At 55.8% G+C, this 17,153-nt stretch overlaps 7 protein-coding genes across 7 annotated transcripts; 4 read left to right on the top strand and 3 right to left on the bottom strand.

The window, feature by feature from the left end:
- Window positions 1-1,659: 1,659 nt before the first annotated feature.
- On the bottom strand, window positions 1,660-2,987 carry B0I36DRAFT_275838 (glutathione S-transferase domain-containing protein). The gene is made up of 2 exons (XM_046151379.1): window positions 2,085-2,987; window positions 1,660-1,965 (listed from the first exon to the last, which is right to left on the bottom strand). The coding sequence occupies exons 1-2, from the start codon at window positions 2,715-2,717 to the stop codon at window positions 1,762-1,764; spliced, it is 837 nt and encodes a 278-aa protein (XP_046007501.1). The 5' UTR covers window positions 2,718-2,987; the 3' UTR covers window positions 1,660-1,761.
- A 1,257-nt stretch (window positions 2,988-4,244) lies between these two features.
- On the top strand, window positions 4,245-4,938 carry B0I36DRAFT_388036 (uncharacterized protein). The gene is made up of 2 exons (XM_046161212.1): window positions 4,245-4,524; window positions 4,601-4,938. Exons 1-2 carry the CDS (start codon window positions 4,410-4,412, stop codon window positions 4,783-4,785), a joined length of 300 nt encoding a protein of 99 aa, XP_046007500.1. The 5' UTR covers window positions 4,245-4,409; the 3' UTR covers window positions 4,786-4,938.
- Window positions 4,939-5,308: 370 nt separating this feature from the next.
- On the top strand, window positions 5,309-6,839 carry B0I36DRAFT_334205 (putative competence/damage-inducible CinA family protein). The gene is made up of 5 exons (XM_046155319.1): window positions 5,309-5,536; window positions 5,698-5,772; window positions 5,875-5,905; window positions 6,044-6,203; window positions 6,339-6,839. The coding sequence occupies exons 1-5, from the start codon at window positions 5,432-5,434 to the stop codon at window positions 6,556-6,558; spliced, it is 591 nt and encodes a 196-aa protein (XP_046007499.1). The 5' UTR covers window positions 5,309-5,431; the 3' UTR covers window positions 6,559-6,839.
- Window positions 6,840-7,021: 182 nt separating this feature from the next.
- On the bottom strand, window positions 7,022-8,294 carry B0I36DRAFT_252780 (uncharacterized protein; the record flags this gene model as incomplete). Its single annotated transcript, XM_046150707.1, has 2 exons — window positions 7,022-7,223; window positions 7,285-8,294. 2 exons carry the CDS (start codon window positions 8,292-8,294, stop codon window positions 7,022-7,024), a joined length of 1,212 nt encoding a protein of 403 aa, XP_046007498.1.
- A 1,472-nt stretch (window positions 8,295-9,766) lies between these two features.
- B0I36DRAFT_353968 (protein btn-1) lies at window positions 9,767-11,242 on the top strand (the record flags this gene model as incomplete). The annotated part of the gene is made up of 2 exons (XM_046157254.1): window positions 9,767-9,905; window positions 9,981-11,242. The coding sequence occupies 2 exons, from the start codon at window positions 9,767-9,769 to the stop codon at window positions 11,240-11,242; spliced, it is 1,401 nt and encodes a 466-aa protein (XP_046007497.1).
- A 244-nt stretch (window positions 11,243-11,486) lies between these two features.
- On the bottom strand, window positions 11,487-12,524 carry B0I36DRAFT_225874 (uncharacterized protein; the record flags this gene model as incomplete). Its single annotated transcript, XM_046149074.1, has 3 exons — window positions 11,487-11,856; window positions 11,934-12,186; window positions 12,287-12,524. Coding segments are annotated over 3 exons (861 nt in total), but the record flags the coding sequence as incomplete, so codon positions are not given.
- Window positions 12,525-13,863: 1,339 nt separating this feature from the next.
- B0I36DRAFT_367714 (uncharacterized protein) lies at window positions 13,864-16,616 on the top strand (the record flags this gene model as incomplete). Its single annotated transcript, XM_046159516.1, has 3 exons — window positions 13,864-14,578; window positions 14,640-15,658; window positions 15,720-16,616. 3 exons carry the CDS (start codon window positions 13,864-13,866, stop codon window positions 16,614-16,616), a joined length of 2,631 nt encoding a protein of 876 aa, XP_046007495.1.
- Window positions 16,617-17,153: the final 537 nt, after the last annotated feature.

The raw sequence follows: 17,153 nt of genomic DNA, 5'->3' as shown, positions 1-17,153 counted from the left end.
CAGTATTTGAGTGAAGTTCGTTTCTTTAGATACGGCTTCCACCTGAATTCAAGTGATTAGGCATTGCACAAGCGGACAATTAGGAAAATGCAAGGCAACAGTCCCAGTCTCTTATCGCCATCGGACTTGGTACCTCCATTACTTCGACTCGTGCGGAAGGAAATGGGAGCCCATCTTCATCGCTATGTACCACCCGGACACTTCACACAACTCAAAAAGATCCCACCCACCACACCAGCACCTTTCCAGCGCTTCAATGCTTCAGATCATTCACAGCCCGCCATAGTTCTCAACCACGAATCAACGCCATCTGCGAAAACCCGGGGCCCCCAATGTGTTACCTCTTCTCGGCCCTGTTGACCGGCCTTGTGAGCCTCGTGCTCGCCGCCTCGTCTGCCCCTCGCAGAGACCGGCTTCAGTCCGTACTGCAACACCGGATGGACCACAAGTCGCCTCACTCTCCTTCTTGGCCGTTCTCGCAGCACCAGGAAGCATGGACGCGGAAGGGACGTCACCTCAATACGGTGCGGCGAGTCTGCCTTGAGTTGCATGCGTCATGTGTGAGACTCATGTGCAGTGCCCGTGATATACGGCATGCTTTTGACTCGTGGCAATCGGGTTAAGAGACATTGCTGGCTGATGCAGACACGCGACACGGAGAATGGACTCTAAACAACACGTGGATCTCCGCAGAGTGCGGCGAAAACGGCACCGAGGGCAAATGGACCTCGATCAACCTCGACAAGTGCTTCGCATGCTGGCACGGCGTCATCATCGTCAGCCTCGGAGGGTAGGTTCCCTTCCATGGCCACACCACTTCTGATTGCCGGATTCCACGGGAAGCCACTCGCCACCGGGTGCACGCGCGTCAAACGGCTCATCGTCGCCTTGTTCTGGCATTGCTGACACGGGATCAGAACCTACGGCGGCATCAAGGACTGCACCAAGGAATGCCAGCGCACGAATCTCCGCTCGGATTACGAGCAGGCGCCGTGGTCGTGCAAGGTCAAAGCCTACAACTACGACTACAACGAAGACTATTACTCGCTCAACGTGCTTGATCTAAGTAAGCAAGATTCTCTCACTCATTAGACAAAGTTTCTTGGCCGTGGCTTTCTGCCCTCCGAGCTTCGAGAAGACAGGCAGATCATGTTCCCACAGAATCTAGGCCAGGACGATGAGCCGTACGTTGGACAAATACTGATGACGTTGCTGATGAATTTGGTAGATTGGCTCCTCTGGTATTCTCACGGCGAGAACAGACTGTGCTGTGGCGAATGGGTCAATTCGTACTGGTAAGTGCAGCGCCGTTGTCCCCGTCTTTAGTCAGTATCTTTCCTTTTTCCTCCGTCGCGATAGCACCATGAGCCGAGACCAACGCCCAGGACCCCACCATCACCGCAGCCACGTAACGTCATTTGTGATTCAGTCACTGACGAGAGCCCTGGCGACGAGGGTCTCCCAGAGGGCGCCACCGACCCTGGCCCGCCTCAGATCAATCAGGGTATTATCAGTCTGCATAAGGGCCTGTTTACAGAGCCGCCCGTCGTGCAGGGCTGTGGGGATCGGCGCTATGGACATCAAAGGACTAATCAACGTGATCCGCGTCGGCAAAGACTCAGGATCGCACAGCAGAATCGGGCGTCTCAAGCGAGGCGATTTGTTTGGTTAAGCGCCCAAAATATTGTGCTGCTTTGTCTGGTGGTTCTGGTTCACTTATCTACTTTAGGTAGGTACATATGTGGACCGGTAGACAAGTGCCTATTCTTCGAGGTCAAAATCTAGTTCCTCGTAATATCGGTAGATGCCCATCGAGTACTTCTGCCGTCTTGAGCTTTCGAGGTACTTCTTGATGTTTGGTCGCTCCTTGACCGCGGCATACAAGGCAAACACCTTGTCGTACTTGCCTGACTTCTCAGCCGCGCCTGTCGCCTTGGGAAATGCGAATTTGACGCCATCGAGGCCCTGGGAAGTGAGCATTAGCTTACGCACAGCCAAGTCACTAATCGTGTGGTGTCCAGACCATCCGAGACTAGCTCGATGCATTCTAGTAGACGCCACTTTGTGGAAAGGGAAGGACTGACCTGGAACAGGACAATGTCTGCCCAGCTTAAAGCACCGCCGTGGAGCCAGGGCCCATTGCCGCTCGCCTCGCCCTCGAGCACCCGTTGAAAGTAGCCGAGAAACTTTGGCAGGCGGTTGCGGACGTAGTCCTTGGATTTCCGCTTCGCCTCGTCCTTCTGGTCCTCATAATAGTCACCGACAGCAACGGGATGATGGCAATCATGCGGCTCGTTGCTGAGGCCGTCAAGCGCTGTCAATGCTAGCTGATTGATATTGTAGATCTCCTTGGGAATATCCCCACCAGTGAGCGCAGGGCCCAGGCCAAGACGAGGGCCCAGATACAGGAGAATGTTTGGCAATTGCGAAATGGTGAGATCCCCGTGTCGTAGGACTGGTGGAGCAAGGGGAGGGGGGCTGGAGGCGCTGCCCTTGTTGGAGGCATCGATCTGGACCATGACAGCCTTCACGCCACCGGCGTCTCCATCGAGAAGCGCAGAATCGGTGTACGAGGCGCCAGCTTCCTCGAAACACAGCCGGACGTGCTCACCGCGACCCGGAATCCCAGGCCAGTAGATGAGCTCGTACTCCGTGCCACTCGATGAGCCTGAGCCGTCTGATGTCTTCTGACGCTTAACGTCTGGCCCGTCTGACATGGCTGGAGGGTGTGTGAGAGCCGCTCTGGATTGGAGTCTGAGGCGGTCTGGCCGAGGTGTCTACAGGACAAGGTGTGGTCAGGCCTTCACTGTCTCACAACAAGTTTAGGGACCCTGTACCTTTAGCGGCCCTGTCGGATGAGGGCGGCGGGAACGTGGGAGACTGGTGAAGATGCGAGGACAGTAGTGAGCTGTCACGGAGAGGCTATGTCTTGGAAGTGCCAGGGTAATGCTCAATGGTCTTGTATTTGGGAGGAAGGAAGTCGGGCGGCTGCTGTGAGTCGATGCGGCCAATCCGACGTGCCCCCGCACGACAACCTCTGGAGCATTACCACTGTCTGACGTGCAGCAGGCGCCTTCCCCCAATGCTGAGTCATCAGTATGCCTCAGTCCACGACATCAAGGTTTAACGGACGGTGCTCCAGCGAGCAACGGTCGACTCTCAGGCGTTGAGGTCAACGCTTTTGTGTATAAACAAGGCCAGCCAAACCGATCTCTGTGCACGGGTTGGACTCATCCTCCTCTAAATGGCCCAGCAGGGCAGCAGCAATCCCCTCAGACGTGTCCCATCTGGATTTATCCGCACTGCCCGCTCCTGATGCCTAGCACAAACGGGGCCTTTTCCCGCTCGCCTCGCAAATTTCTCAGAGTGGCCAGCGAGCTGAAGTTCACCATACAGAGCAAGCACGGATCGGCAACCCCCAAGAACGCCGCCATTGGAGGTGCCGTTGTATCATAGCCCGAATCAAGCCTCGTGATCTGCAAAGGCTTTTGTGCGGCTGACAATGCCTATGTCATGGGGCGTTAGATCAATGAGCAGAGAAACCGCGGGAGAGACCACTTGCTGGCATTGTTATGAGAGAAGAGGGGTCGCGGAGGCGGCCACAAGACCCCAAGTCCGTGGCACTGTCCGCGCCTCGGTCTAGGTAGTGTCTTATGTCTTAGACATTCTCCCCAACAGGCCTGGACAAGCTTTAAAGGTTGTCACAATGCTCAAGCGGCCTGCCTAGGCTGCCTGGGAAAGACTTTCATAAAGACCTGCCTGGCTGTCTTCCCTTTCCAGCCACGCCGATGGTAACGCATGTCTCACCTTTAGCGTGGCTTGTCGACCACTTCATTGGCTGTGCTTTGTCACAATGCATGTCATAAGACATCGTGACGCAGCGGCTGGACGGCTGAGCGGTTCCGTTCAGCACCCTGGTGTCGGGCGTTTATTCCCGTTGCTCGCGGCAGAAGTCGACAAAGTTGCCATTAGTAAAGTCTTCCAAAGCTGTGGACAATCTTGTCATTGGATGGGCCTCGCCCTCTGGGGGGCTCGGACCCTTTGAGTGCCTTGCTACTGGGACGGCCTGGATCGTTCGTCCATACGTCCTGGACGATCCTGGCCGAGACTCACAAGATAGGAAAGGGTCCTGCCGCGTAATCACCGATGCGACTACTCTTGTCATCAGATCGCGAGCTGACGGCTCTAGACCGCTCAGGTCTTCCTTGTGGCGACGAAGTGACGAAGTTCCGTGTTTGGGTCAAGTGATTCACCGTGATCCAGCAAGTATAAAACGAGCAACAGTTCTGCACGATGACAGGGCATATGTTTATGACAAGCAAGCACCAGACACCTACCTCCTTCCTCAGTCTCCCTTCCTCCTACAAATATCACTGAACTGCCTCGCATAATCTAGAGCTCGCCAGAAAATGGTCCGTATCTCGACACTCTTCCTCACAGGCGCTGCGGCCTTCACGCCCCTGGCTTCCGCAGCCTTCTGTACTCAAGACCGGGAGTGGTGCGGTTCTCACCTTCTCGACATAGGTGTGTAATATCTGTCAATTTCGGAGATCTTTGCTTGTCATTGCTTGACGTTCTGACACTTTATCCACCATGATAGGCGACTACTCGCAGCGCGTCATTGGCGCCCTTACTGCCTATGGCTTGCCCACTACGATTCCATACCAAAACAACACTCTCTTCTCTTGCGTCAACTCCAACGGTGGTATCGCAGTCTTGACCTACTGCGGAGACGGCGATACTTGCTACGTCAGCAACCGCTGGGGTGACGGCTGCCCTAGCTAGATCGTGGACCTGATCTTGGAACCACATTAAGCCCTACGGGGCTCACATCACAACACTCCTTTACATGATCACACGACTGCACGTTCTCAATGACCAAACTGAACCCACGATCTTTACCACAAATAATAGCAAATAATATATTTATTGATTTCCAACTAATGCTATCGAGTGATCATGCCGGATCAAATGCTATCGCAAGACATTCAAACACCTGTATATGACGACATGTCTACCCAAGGCATTCTCAGCATCTCTTACATCCATATCCTGGAGTCGTTGATGCTCGTCCACTTCCGCGAAAACAAACTTGCTCAAATGGTTCCTGCTTGGGCTGCGTTGCGGTTAAATCAAGAAGGTTCTCCGTTGTGTAAGCAGCTGATTGGCTGCCCGGATGCCGTCAAGTCCCCGGTGGTTGCTGGTGCCTTCTCCGCACCGGCCTGCAGTGGGTGGGGTAAGGGACGAGGTGCCCCATCTCCAAGTGCCGACGTTATGGATGACGTTCATCGTCAGACAGTGTTCATAAATTTCGAGGTCTTCGATCCAATTACGTTCACTCCTCTTCTGGCCTGAATTCCACTTTCTATCCAGATCTTCACGACGCACCTTCTCCTACATTGAACTCCAGCAACTTTTGCAAGCCGCAGCCATGGTTGGGCCAAAGGAGTTCCCACCTCTGAGAGTCCGGGCTCTGGCCGCTGAAGTGGTCGCCCTTCTGAAACTGCGCAAAGAGACTGTCAGCGTCGCCGAGACGGTATGTTCACCAACCCGGGCGGCGAATCATCCACAATTTGAGTTTCAGCCTGCTGTTCAGCCCAAAGATGCTCGAAGGTGTCACACATTCAATGCTGGTTCGGCACATTGCGAAGGGGAATCATCCTGGTGTGTGATCACGCGGCTGACTGAGCAGGACAGGCTGCTGGAGGCATCATCTCGGCCTCGTTGCTCGCGCAGCCGGGTGCTTCAAAGGTGTTCAAGGGAGGACTGACGGTACGAAATCCACCATCCCTGACGCATTCGTCTCATGATTCTGTTAAGCAAGAAGACCGCAGGCACGGCGTGCTCATGCTTACAAACAATGGAAACCTGTAGCTGTACACCCTCGAGTCAAGAGTTGCGTTCGGTAAGTTCATTCTCCCCACGTTGATTTCTATCCCCAAAACACAAGCACCTCTTTCCATGATCATATGAGAAACCAGAACCAACGTCCTCTATCGAGGGGAGGAGAAGAGCTAACAAGAAGGAACTCGACCAAAATTAGCCGGCTGGACCCAGGCCGACATTGACGCCTACCGGGGCCCAACACCACAGGTCGTGCAAGGCCTCGCCGAGAATGTCCGTGCAAGACTCGGCAGCACGTACACAGTCTGCGAGTCGGGCACCGCAGGCCCGACGGGTGGAAACACGCCGAACCGAACGCCGTGAGTGGCCATTCCTTCTGTCTACTGCCCTACGCACGTGTAACTTTACGGATCTCCATGCTTTCCATTCCCTGATTTTATAAACTCCCCGCTGATCTCCCCGTGCTTTCTTTTTGCTCCACGCACGGGAAAAAGTGGTTACGTCGCCCTGGCCGTCGCCAGCGCGGCCACGACTGACCCCAGCGGGGGAGAGGCCGTCGTGGACACCAAGGAGATTAGCAACACGGGCAACGGCACCGACCGCGAGGCCAACATGATCTCGTTCGCGGAGGAGGCGCTCCGGTTCTTGCTTCAGGTCATCACGGGGGTCGGTAGTGCACCTGTACCTGCTGGGTCTGGAGGTAGTGCGCTCTGAAAGCGCTGCACCCAGGTAGTTCGTGACTGTTGAAGGCGTCGAGCGGGTGTTTCAGATTGTCGCGTGTTGTATCGAGGAAGGCCGAGATGTGGCTGTCACTAGATAGCAGCCAGGCTCAACAACCAGATATCTGCATGCCTTTGTGGAAGTTGTGGACGGCTAGGCGCTCACAAGTTGCGAGTCACTCGCGCGATTGAAAGATTCCTGCTGTTGTTGAACAGGCAATAAGGCAGTAGTAGATTTGTTTGAGAGAATACTTTATCGGCCCGATGAAGTCCGAGCCACAGCATGCATGTCGAAATATCATTACGTGGTATCAACAAATAAGCTTGTACAAAATCTGAAAGAGCATGCCCACACGCTAATGTCCGAAACAACAGTGGAACGCAGACGCACGACCGCAATCCCGATCGCGAGAAAAGTAGTCTGTGGTCGTAAAGTCATGTCCTCAACTAGTCCCAGCTCAGGGATCCTTTGCAACAACACGCTGAATGAGCTCATCACACTCTGTCGGGCTATGGAAGACGTGCCATGCATCCCGCGGCACGTCCTTGAACGCATCCTCGAAGCGTTTCAGCTCGTTCTTGCCCTCGATGCCAATAGCGGCAATGTCCTCAACCTTGCGGATGAGTATAAGCCTGACCCAGCCAGGATATTTCCGATAACTGATCGATAACTGTCAGCCAAAGGTTTCTCAAGAAAATCACGGAAAGGGGGTCTACTTACATTTCGCCGTAAGCCTCCGGGTCTGATTGTGTGGAGTCGCCAATGCAGATCATCTTGCGCTTCGGTAACCATGAGTGGATTTTCTCCATGCGGTCGACCTTGTAGTCTTCCGTGCCCAAGGTCAATGTCTGCAGTAAACCAGGAATGCTCATCCAGCTAGAGTCACGAAGAATGATGGTGCCGTGCGGGAAGTTGTGCTGGCGGAAGTCTCGAAGGAACGGGTACAGATTATAGGGTGAGGCAGAAAGATAAAACCAAGGCGACGTCTCCTTGATAATCCCCTGTATCCGCTGATAGAGCTCCGGCATGCCGGGGCAGACTTGAGGAGTGTCGACAAAGGTGCTACGCAGGATGCCGATCGGATCGCTAGTCTGGGTGACCTTGATGGTGTCGTCCACATCAGAGATGACGCCCCAACCTTCGGGCTCCGCATAAAAGGTCCTGCACTCCAGAATGCCATTGGCGCCTTTGGGCACCTTGGCAAACGTTGTGGTGATGTGCCCATTCGTGCTGTCGGGGATCTGCTTGATGTCTGCGCTGATGCCGTTCCTCCCACTAGGTCCGAGCTTGATCAGTGGCGACTGGCCACCGTGCAGAACACGAACTGTGGTTCCCGGCCGGATGTCCTGGATGAAAGGCATGAGCCGCTCCTGCAAGGTGGGGTATCCGTCATCACTCTCCTGTAGCTCGATCTGCTGTGCGACGAGGTTCACGGCATCGATGACAGCACAGGACGAGTGTTGCGAGAACATGGCCGCAACATATTCGGTCTCCCACTTGCCAGTTTTGGCGTTGCGGTAAGCGGTGTTGTCAAGAAGCCAGACTGTATCGTCTCTGTCAATGGTGCGAGGGAACGGGTTCTTGGTCCCAAAGTAGGAGAGGGCATCTTGGAGCTTTCCTGCCGCACTAAACTTTGAGGAGCTGGGGGCGGTGGTCTGTCGCAAGGCGAGGGACGAGAGGTCCGACTCGGTCTTCTCGAACTTGCGCGCTCTGCGGGTCTCCTCCTGCATGGCGAGTGCCTGCTTGTATTTGAATGATGTTGTGTGTGCCGCTGTGGCTGCTGCTTGTGATTTGGACGCCATTCTGCCCGTGTCTCTGGCCGCACGCGCAGGCCGTTCTTTTATGGCGATTCGACTTTCCGCTGGTCACCGTGAACCAAGAGGCAAGCAAAAACCAGAAGGGACGTGACTACGACGCGTGGTCCCGTGATAGGGCTGGTTGGCTGTGGCAAAGGCTGGGCGAAGGACCACGAGTGAAGTGGGCGAGGTCAGACGAGGCTCTGGGTCACGCTCGTGTCAATCGGAGGGTGTAGCTCTGTGGTCCTGTCTCCTCTGGGACGAGGATGGCCTGCGTGTTTATAAGAGGGACACAAATTGACCATTCGTGCTAGCCCCAGCAGAAGGACCACCAGCATGCCCGCTCCAACCAGGGGCGGAAGCAGCCGTGCCTTAGCCTATTGCCCTCGACATGAAATGCTGCAAGCCAGCGGGCGGTTGCCTCTCGTCAGCGTCGCAACGAGGTGGCAGCGTTGGAGTCCGTGGGGCTTCCATGACGACAAGCGCGACCGCTGTGCATGAGCCGGGCATCTGGGGCAAGGTCCAGGGGGAGGGCGAGGCGGTGTCGTGCCCACAGAGGAGCGCTGAGCCCTCTGGCCCTACGCAGGCCAAGGCTGACCTGTGCCGACCATCCCTGCTCAGCGTTTCAGCCAGCCAAGTGTGTCGCCCGCATGGCCTCCAGTCAGCCGGTGCGCCTGCGCATCAGCGGGTACTCGAAGCGGAGAGGCTGGCTGTGTGGTGCCAGCTACTTGTCTGGTGATGGCGACACACTCTCGCCTATGAAGTCAGCAGATATTGATTGCGTTGTGGAGGGGAGAGGCTTGGCTGGCTGGAGCCCCAGGCGATGCAGGCACCTGTACTCTGTAATACCTCGAGAGCTCCACGCGGAGGGCTGTGATCGACGAATGGCTGCGCTTATGCCTGTAAGCAATAGCTCCAGCTCTAGCGTCGTTGAGCCGTCAGCTGGTATCTGGGTCGGATCGACATGCCCCAGATCCTGGTTGGACGGTAGCGTACTTTACCTTAATGTCCAGAGAGCGGGACATGTGGAATCGAGCCTGCTGTTGGGGAGCGATGGCAGATTGAATGTGCTGTGTAACGCTTGGTGTTGGAAGCAGGGCATGGCGTATGCAGGGCTTTAGGTAGCAGATCAGCGCAGGCATGTTGAAGTGGCCGCCAATGTCACGCGCGCCATTCACCGTGCGCGCCCATCCTCCCGATAAGCACTGGCAGCGCTGATAGCGGCCGTTTGCACTTGCGACCTCCGCTTGCACGTCGGCACCTCCAACGCCGCCTCCTTGCCATGTGCTGCCAGACCCTCCGCATCCGTACCTGAAGGTATCCCTTGTTTCGCTGACTACCTTAAGGTACCATCCTCACGTTCATCACTATATCGTCCTGACTCTACACTACTTTGCGCTGCCGACATGAGTCGCTCGCCAGCTGCGTCGGGCTTCTTGCCCATGCCAGGCTCGCCGTCCTCCAGCTGGGCAGCCTATCGTGCTCGGCTGTCCTCCATCTTCGCAGGCAGCGACCCTGCTGTGCTCGTCGCATTCTGGCTCTTTGGTGAGTCCCCGAGATGAACTATTGGGAGCGGGTCGCTTCTCCTCCACAGACTGCTAACAACTGTGCACGCCACAGGCCTAATCAACAATGTGCTCTATGTCATTATTCTCTCGGCTGCCCAGGACCTTGTCGGCTCTGATGTTCCCAAGGGTGCGGTCCTGCTGGCCGACGTGATGCCCTCGTTCTTCACAAAGCTCGTTGCGCCATACTTTATTCATCGCGTCCCGTACTGGGTTCGCATTCTTGTCTTCGTGGCAGGCTCGTCCCTTGGCATGTGCGTCATTGCCCTGACGCCGCCTGACAAGTCAGTGGCCGCGAAAATGTTTGGCATCGTCTTCGCCAGTCTGAGCAGCGGTGCGGGCGAGCTGAGTTTCCTCGGTCTGACCCACTACTATGGCCATATGAGCCTGGCCGCTTGGGGCAGTGGCACCGGAGCCGCGGGTTTGGTGGGTGCTGGTCTGTATGTCATGTTGACCGGCTGGATTGGCTTCAGTGTGCGGAACAGTCTCCTCGCCTCGGCATTCCTACCCGTCATTATGCTTGTCAGCTTCTTCGTGATCCTTCCAAAAGGGCCTCTGCGACAAAGCACCAATGGCAAAGGATACAACGCCGTGCCTGATCGCGACATTGACCAGCTCGAGCAGGACGACCTGGAAGACATTCCCCCATCTGATGCCGCCTCGAGCCTTCTCGCTCCTGGGCCTGCTGTCGCCTCATCCGCCCTCGGCGGCTCCCAGGTGCAGAGCTCCACCTCGAGCTTCGCAAGCAAACTGCGAAGGGCAAAGGCTTTGTTCTTTCCATACATGCTCCCGCTCTTGCTCGTCTATGTTGCCGAGTACACCATCAACCAGGGCGTGGCGCCCGTGCTGCTCTTCCCACTCGACTCGTCCCCATTCACTGAATACCGCGAGTTCTACCCCATGTACGGATTTCTCTATCAGATCGGCGTCTTCATCTCCCGTACGTCCATCGCCTTCGTCCGCGTGCGGCACCTGTATCTGCCATCCTTCCTACAGGTCGCCAATCTCGTCTTGCTGTTCTGTCACGCTCTGTTCGATTTCTTACCGACCGTCTATGTCGTTTTCATCGTCGTCTTCTGGGAAGGCCTGCTTGGAGGTGCGGTCTACGTCAACACGTTCGCAGAGATCATGGAGAACGTGCCAGTATCGGAACGCGAGTTCAGCCTAGGGGCCACAAGTGTCAGTGATAGCGGGGGCATCTGTATCGCTGGCTTCATCGGGATAGCCATTGAGGGATGGCTCTGCCAATGGCAGGTTAACAATGGCAGGGATTGGTGCAAGAGGATCGGAGTTGCCAACGCTGCCAAGTCGCGATGAGCTGCAACAGCCCGAGGTATTCTGTGTTTTGATTTCCTGGTTACGAGCAACAGCGCACTGAAAGACTATCCTTGCCAGCAATCTCGACATGCTCTACTTGCTTGAATCCTTGATGTCCTTCAACCAGGAACGCAGCCACCCGATGGTGGCGATCCGCCGGCTGCCTCAGACGCCTCGGTACATGTTGTTTGGTGTCTACCATGCTCTCCCTACATGGGCTGTCACCCGGCCCTCCCCGAATAAGCCTATACCTTTGCAAAAGCGGCTTCATGGCTGGGGCGCAGCCGCAGATGACGCCAAGATTGGCCTCTACAGCAGCCCAAATCCATAACTCCGAGCCGCACCAAGTTACGTCGTATGTCGCAAACTCGATGTACCAGACCCAATATGCGCGCATGCAAGCCGCCACTATAACCACAGCGCCCAAGCCGAACAGTGCCATGAGACTGATCCTCTGCGTCAAAGGAAGCTTGAGAACCCAGAGAGTGGGCATAGGCAAGACGTACACGATCAAGTCTATCAACTCAGTCACAATAGCCTGTGCCAAGAGCGGGGGGCCCTCTGGAATACAGCTTGCCGAATTGCTGGACAGATTCCAGTATCCCGTGATGGGACTGTCGCATGTCATGGCGTGGTCAATAAGCAGCTTCCTTGGTTGGAAATCATGAGCCAGATCGGGGGCAGGACTTACGCGCATTGAGCCCAGAGAAGCGACAGGAAAGTTATCATGGTGGCTACAACCACGATGAACATCGCAAGCGTAGCCTTTCGGAAGTGCGACCCAACCACCGCAATGCGCAGGTAGTGTGTGAGGATGGACAGCTTGCTGGAGCTGGAGGCGAAAAGGAAGACTGTCTGGGCAGCTATGGAGACCTTTCGCCCTTGCATCTGTTGCAGCGGACTCAGGTCCCACACGTGCAGATTCCAGCCGTATAGCTCGGAGGCTTTGGGGTTTCAGTCAGCCCAGCTCGTGTAAGAGCACTTTTTCTCTTTTGGTCCAGCGCAACGACCCAACATGGACGGTGAACACAGGGCAGAACTTACCGAGGACAACACAAGCGGTCACGCCGCAGCAGTTGACGGCCGCGATGGCCATCAGAAAGTCGTCCCAGCCGGGCGTTTTCACAATCGTGACGTGCGCGTACAGGCGGAGGCCAATGGAAACGAGCGCGAGCAGTAGCGTGGTGGCATTGACGATGACCAGAGTCCGGCCATGGGTATCGGGGTCGATGGAGTTGGGAGTTGGCCAGCCTGCCGTTATGGCTGGTGGAGGGTGGCGCATTTTCTTCGTGTTAGAGCAGTCAGATTGGGTGGGCGCATTGGCATGAATCGATCCCCAACCAGCACAGTCAGAGAGGATGTCTGTGAGTTTTGAAGTATGCTTGCTTATGGAAAAGAGCGTTCCAAGATATGTCCCTAGCTGTCACTCCCTTCCTGGCTCTGTTCCTTCACGGCTTTTGTCAGCACATGCCTGATGCTCAGGCCTGACAGAAACTCTGAAGCCTGTCTGTTGTCCGTCATGCCCGGAGAAGACGATTTTGGAAGGCTATCTGAGTGTATGTAGCACCATGTCAGTGCCACGAGAAGTACAGCTGCGAGCTGTGGCGATTGGGCTCGGGCGAAATGGAAAGTTTATGAGTGCTGGGAGACATAGTGAAGGCTTCTAGAGGTCAGTCGCCACGTGACTTGCAGAGTCGTGATGAATTATTTGAAGAGTCCACCAAAGGATGCGACCTGCGTGTGCGGGTCGCCTATGATGCTGGCGAATGACTATCCTCAATCTCACGAACCGATGGCTGTGGGGCGTCTTTCAACAGTCTGCTTTGATCTGCGGAGAAATCAGCCGCTTGAGCCTCCTACTCCGTACGTACACTTTGGAATAGGCAGGTGCGGGTGTGGGGCACGAGTAGTGGCTGCCACTCCACCGTGGCGTGCACTGCGCTGTATCAAACACCTGCTCGGCGATGGGAAATGCACTTTGCACATGATGACCAAAGCCTTCCATCTCGCCCTGCACGGAGACCATGGTCCGCCCCGGTCGACGCCCGAAAGAACCAACGGCTACCAAAGGCCTGTCAGAACCAGCAGTTCCTTGCCTCGTTCATCGTCCAGCCGCCGCGACATGAACATGTCTCCATGTCTCCATGTCATACTGCAGGAGGGACCCCTGCGCCAGTCTCGTCCCACCGACAACGGCCGAGTCACATCGCGTCCCGGCGGGGAGAACCACTTAATGCTGGACCACTGTACAGCCTCGTGCTCTTGGCAAGCTTGGCCAGCCAAGCATCCAGTGGGCGGAGCCAGCACGCACCACTTGCACGTCCGACGGTCCCCATCCCTGGACCTCCGAGGGTCGCGGAAAATAGCCCCCATCCCATAAACACCACGCCGCCCCCAGCCGGGTCCGCTCCTGCCATGCAACAAGCCTTTCTTTAGCGGCATCAGCCATTGACAGACAAAGACATCGCCCTCTCCGTCCTGCCGGCTGTCGTGTACGCTCTTTCGTCTCGTGCAAGACCGCTGTGCAGTCCCCGTGCCGCTCCCGGGCCTCACGTCTTGGAGCTACGGAATTCACCGCCGCTCATGCGTTCGCCGCCCCGTCGTGACCGGTGAGCGCGGAGATGGACTACGATCTGGGCGAGCTGGACGTCGCACTGAGCGCCGCTGCCCATCAGGCCGCCGACGTTAGAGGCCCTCCCAACGACCCCTGTGGCGGCACCCGTACGCCGGGAACCCGCCGTGGCAGCCTCGTCCCTGTCGGTGTTGGCGCTCTGCCTGCCTCCACCAGAAAGGCTTCTGTCAAAACGGCAGCCGATGATGACGAGAAGAAGACGACAAGGAAGCATAGGAAAAGCAAGGCTCGACATGCCCCACAGCCCGAGCTGGACCTTTTCACCTTCGACCTCCGCGAGCAGGTCCAGGACGTCCTCCTCACCCATGGCCAGAGCCGGGTCTCGTATCATGAGTATGCCGTCTTCTCGCCGCCTGCAGATGACCCCAATGGCGCCGTCAGGTCACCTAGCATCATGGCCGAGGGCGATGACGGGCTGCAGAGATTCCATGAGGCCATCAGCGACGGGCATGGGCTCGACGTGAACGGCGGCTTCTCAAAGAATCCAAAGGGCAGCGAATTGCTTCGTGGCAGAGTTCGCCAGGTGATTGCCCACCGTCGGCTCCAGTACGGTGGCGCTTTCGCTCTGGACGCACATACTCCAGACGGCTTGGTCCTTACAGCCGACGACTACAACACTCTGGGTCTTCATTCGGCGACGCTCCCGTCGATTCAGCGTGTCACGGTTGAGTCGCACTTTTGGGATGCGAAGAGGAACACAATCTGTAAGCGGCCCTTTACAAAATACACTCTGAAAAAATTCATTACTGATATATCTTGGCAAAGACCTCATCTTAAGCTTCTCAAACAACCCACAACCGCCCTATGACTTTTTGTCGATGACATATAAGTTGAAAACAAGGACTACGACAGCGCTGATTCGTCGCTCCTTTGACGCGCGGTGGCATCATGACGATGCCCTCGATGAATATGAACGCCGCCTGGACTCGAGCCGCTCTCGGTGGTCCCACCCCCTAGTGCTGCCCATCGTGCTGCTGCAAGTCCAGCTTTACCGGACCGAGGAGGCGGTCATCGCAAACAACGGCGAGGTGTTACTTCTCGAGGCACATGTGGACGGCATCACGGGGACGACGGGCCAAGCAAATGCGGAAGCGTTCCGCCGCAATCAACAGGCACAGGCCAAGGCACAAGCCAAGGCGCAGAGGATGGGTCACAACAGCCCTGGCCCTCTTCGCAGGCTCTCCACCTTTAAGGACATGATTGGCGAAAAGATTAGTCGCCGAAGCGAGTCTCATAGCCACCCTCACCGACCAGATCCAATCAACACCAGTGCTCCTCCGTACGGACCGGGACACCTGAACGGTTTTGGTTATGGTGGAATGTCAACAAACGCAAGTGCCAGAATGGACATGCCATTGACTTCAGACTATGTCCCACCTCAGACAATTCATCTAATGAAGGAAGCCCACGAAGTCCTCAAAGGTGCGATCCAGCTGCTTGATACTCTCAGGTGGATGGAGCGCGCAGTCAAACTCATCATACAGGTGGGTGATGAGCTCGACCTCCGCTTGAAGGAAATAAAGAAGGAGAACATGAGTAGGGGCATGAAGCGGGCTACCGGGGGTCGTGCCGAAAACGAGGAAATGTCCCACAGCGACGCTACTAGCCCTGAAAGCAATCAAGATGACGAGTCTGATAGCGACGAGGAGGATGATGAGGAGGAAGACTTGATCCAGCACTGGCATGAGATGCGCCAGTACCTTGATTGCACATGGCGCTTGTGCACTTCTCTCGAGACCGATCGGAGAATGTCCGAACTGCGCTGTCGAGCGCAAATCGATATCGTAAGTGAAATAGTTCTTGTACCGAGCACGAGGATTCAGATGACTGATAGCGTCGTCACAGATCTACTCGAAGATGGCCCAAGAGGACAACAACCTGAATGCGCGGATGGCCGTAGCCAGTACCCGAGATAGCAGCTCCATGAAGGCGCTCGCCGTGATCACAGCCATATTTCTTCCAGGAGAATACATCGGCACGCTCTTCGGACTGTCCATGTTCAACTGGGCCAGAGGCACTGCAGGCGATCCGGCAGAATCGGACGACGCCAATAAATTCCTTCCCAAGTTCACCGTCATGCCAACATTCTGGATTTACTGGGCATTCACTATCCCGCTGACCTTGTTCATCGTCACCACCTGGCGCGCCTGGTGGATTTCACAAGACCGCTTCTTCCGCAGACACCTGAGCACGGAACTCAGTAACGAGCGTTACTGGACAGTCGACGGCCAGCCGCGGGAGCTTGAGACGACATTCCTAGAAGACTTTTTCAGCATTCTCGACATCAGCGGTGCGCGAAGCACGAGCAACTCTGCAATCGTGGGCGAGAAAGGTTCCGGCAGCTGGAACAACGGAGCGACAAGTTCGGCTCTGAGCCCTGGCCTTGGGTTCGAGCTGAGCCGGACGCGGAGCAAAGAAAAGGACATGCGCCCTGGCGGGCTCGGCCTTCTGCAACGCACCTGGACTTCTTCTCTGAATACGTCGAACACTGTCGGCCCTCCTGGCAGCGGCGGGCCAGGTGGGACATTCCGAGGAGGGCAAGGACCCCCCAGTATCTCCATCGGGCAACCTGGCGGCCGGAATGACGGCCTATCACCATACGACAGCAAAGCTATGACAGGGACTACCGACGACGATGCCTGCAGCGTCGCGATGCCGTTGCCGACGACGCCACGGCGATTCCGGACGGTTTCATTTGCCACCCAGGATAACCGGGTCCAGCAGGATCATTCTGCTGTGTAAAGCACATTATTTGCAAGTAAGAGGCACAGCTATGGTACACATGCTTGTATGATGCACACGAACGAGCTGTTTAGTGTGGTACGAAGATAATGCGACAACGACATCATGAAAGATAGACCACTGAGTACATTTGTATAATGGAAAACAAAGATTTCATTTAATAGGCTGCTGCAAGAAAATAACTACAGCATATTTAGCCATCCTGCACGCTGACGAAGGCGCGTCCTTCGCCAGAGTGGGAACGAAACTAGGTGCGCAGCAAAGTCGTTTCTGATAATGGGTCCTTCCGATCCAACGATATGTACATTATTGAGTACCAAGGTAATATGTAAATATGCCCAGCAGAAAAACGTTCCCGTCGAAGCAAATAAACGCGCCCAGACTTCCGCCCCAAAGTCTCCCTTGTGTGAATCCGACTTCGGATGAACGCTGAAACAATCAAAAAAAGTCCAGGCAGCCGCGCGAACTTGTCATTTTCCTCGTGAACTTTGTAGTTCCCAACCGGCCGCCATGCATTTCAAACCCTCTTTCACCTGT

Source organism: Microdochium trichocladiopsis (genome assembly GCF_020744255.1).
Source record: "Microdochium trichocladiopsis strain MPI-CAGE-CH-0230 chromosome Unknown B0I36scaffold_10, whole genome shotgun sequence".
Lineage (NCBI taxonomy): Eukaryota > Fungi > Ascomycota > Sordariomycetes > Xylariales > Microdochiaceae > Microdochium > Microdochium trichocladiopsis.
The sequence above is the reverse complement of the archived record's forward strand: the minus strand, read 5'-3'. Positions and strand labels throughout refer to the sequence as shown.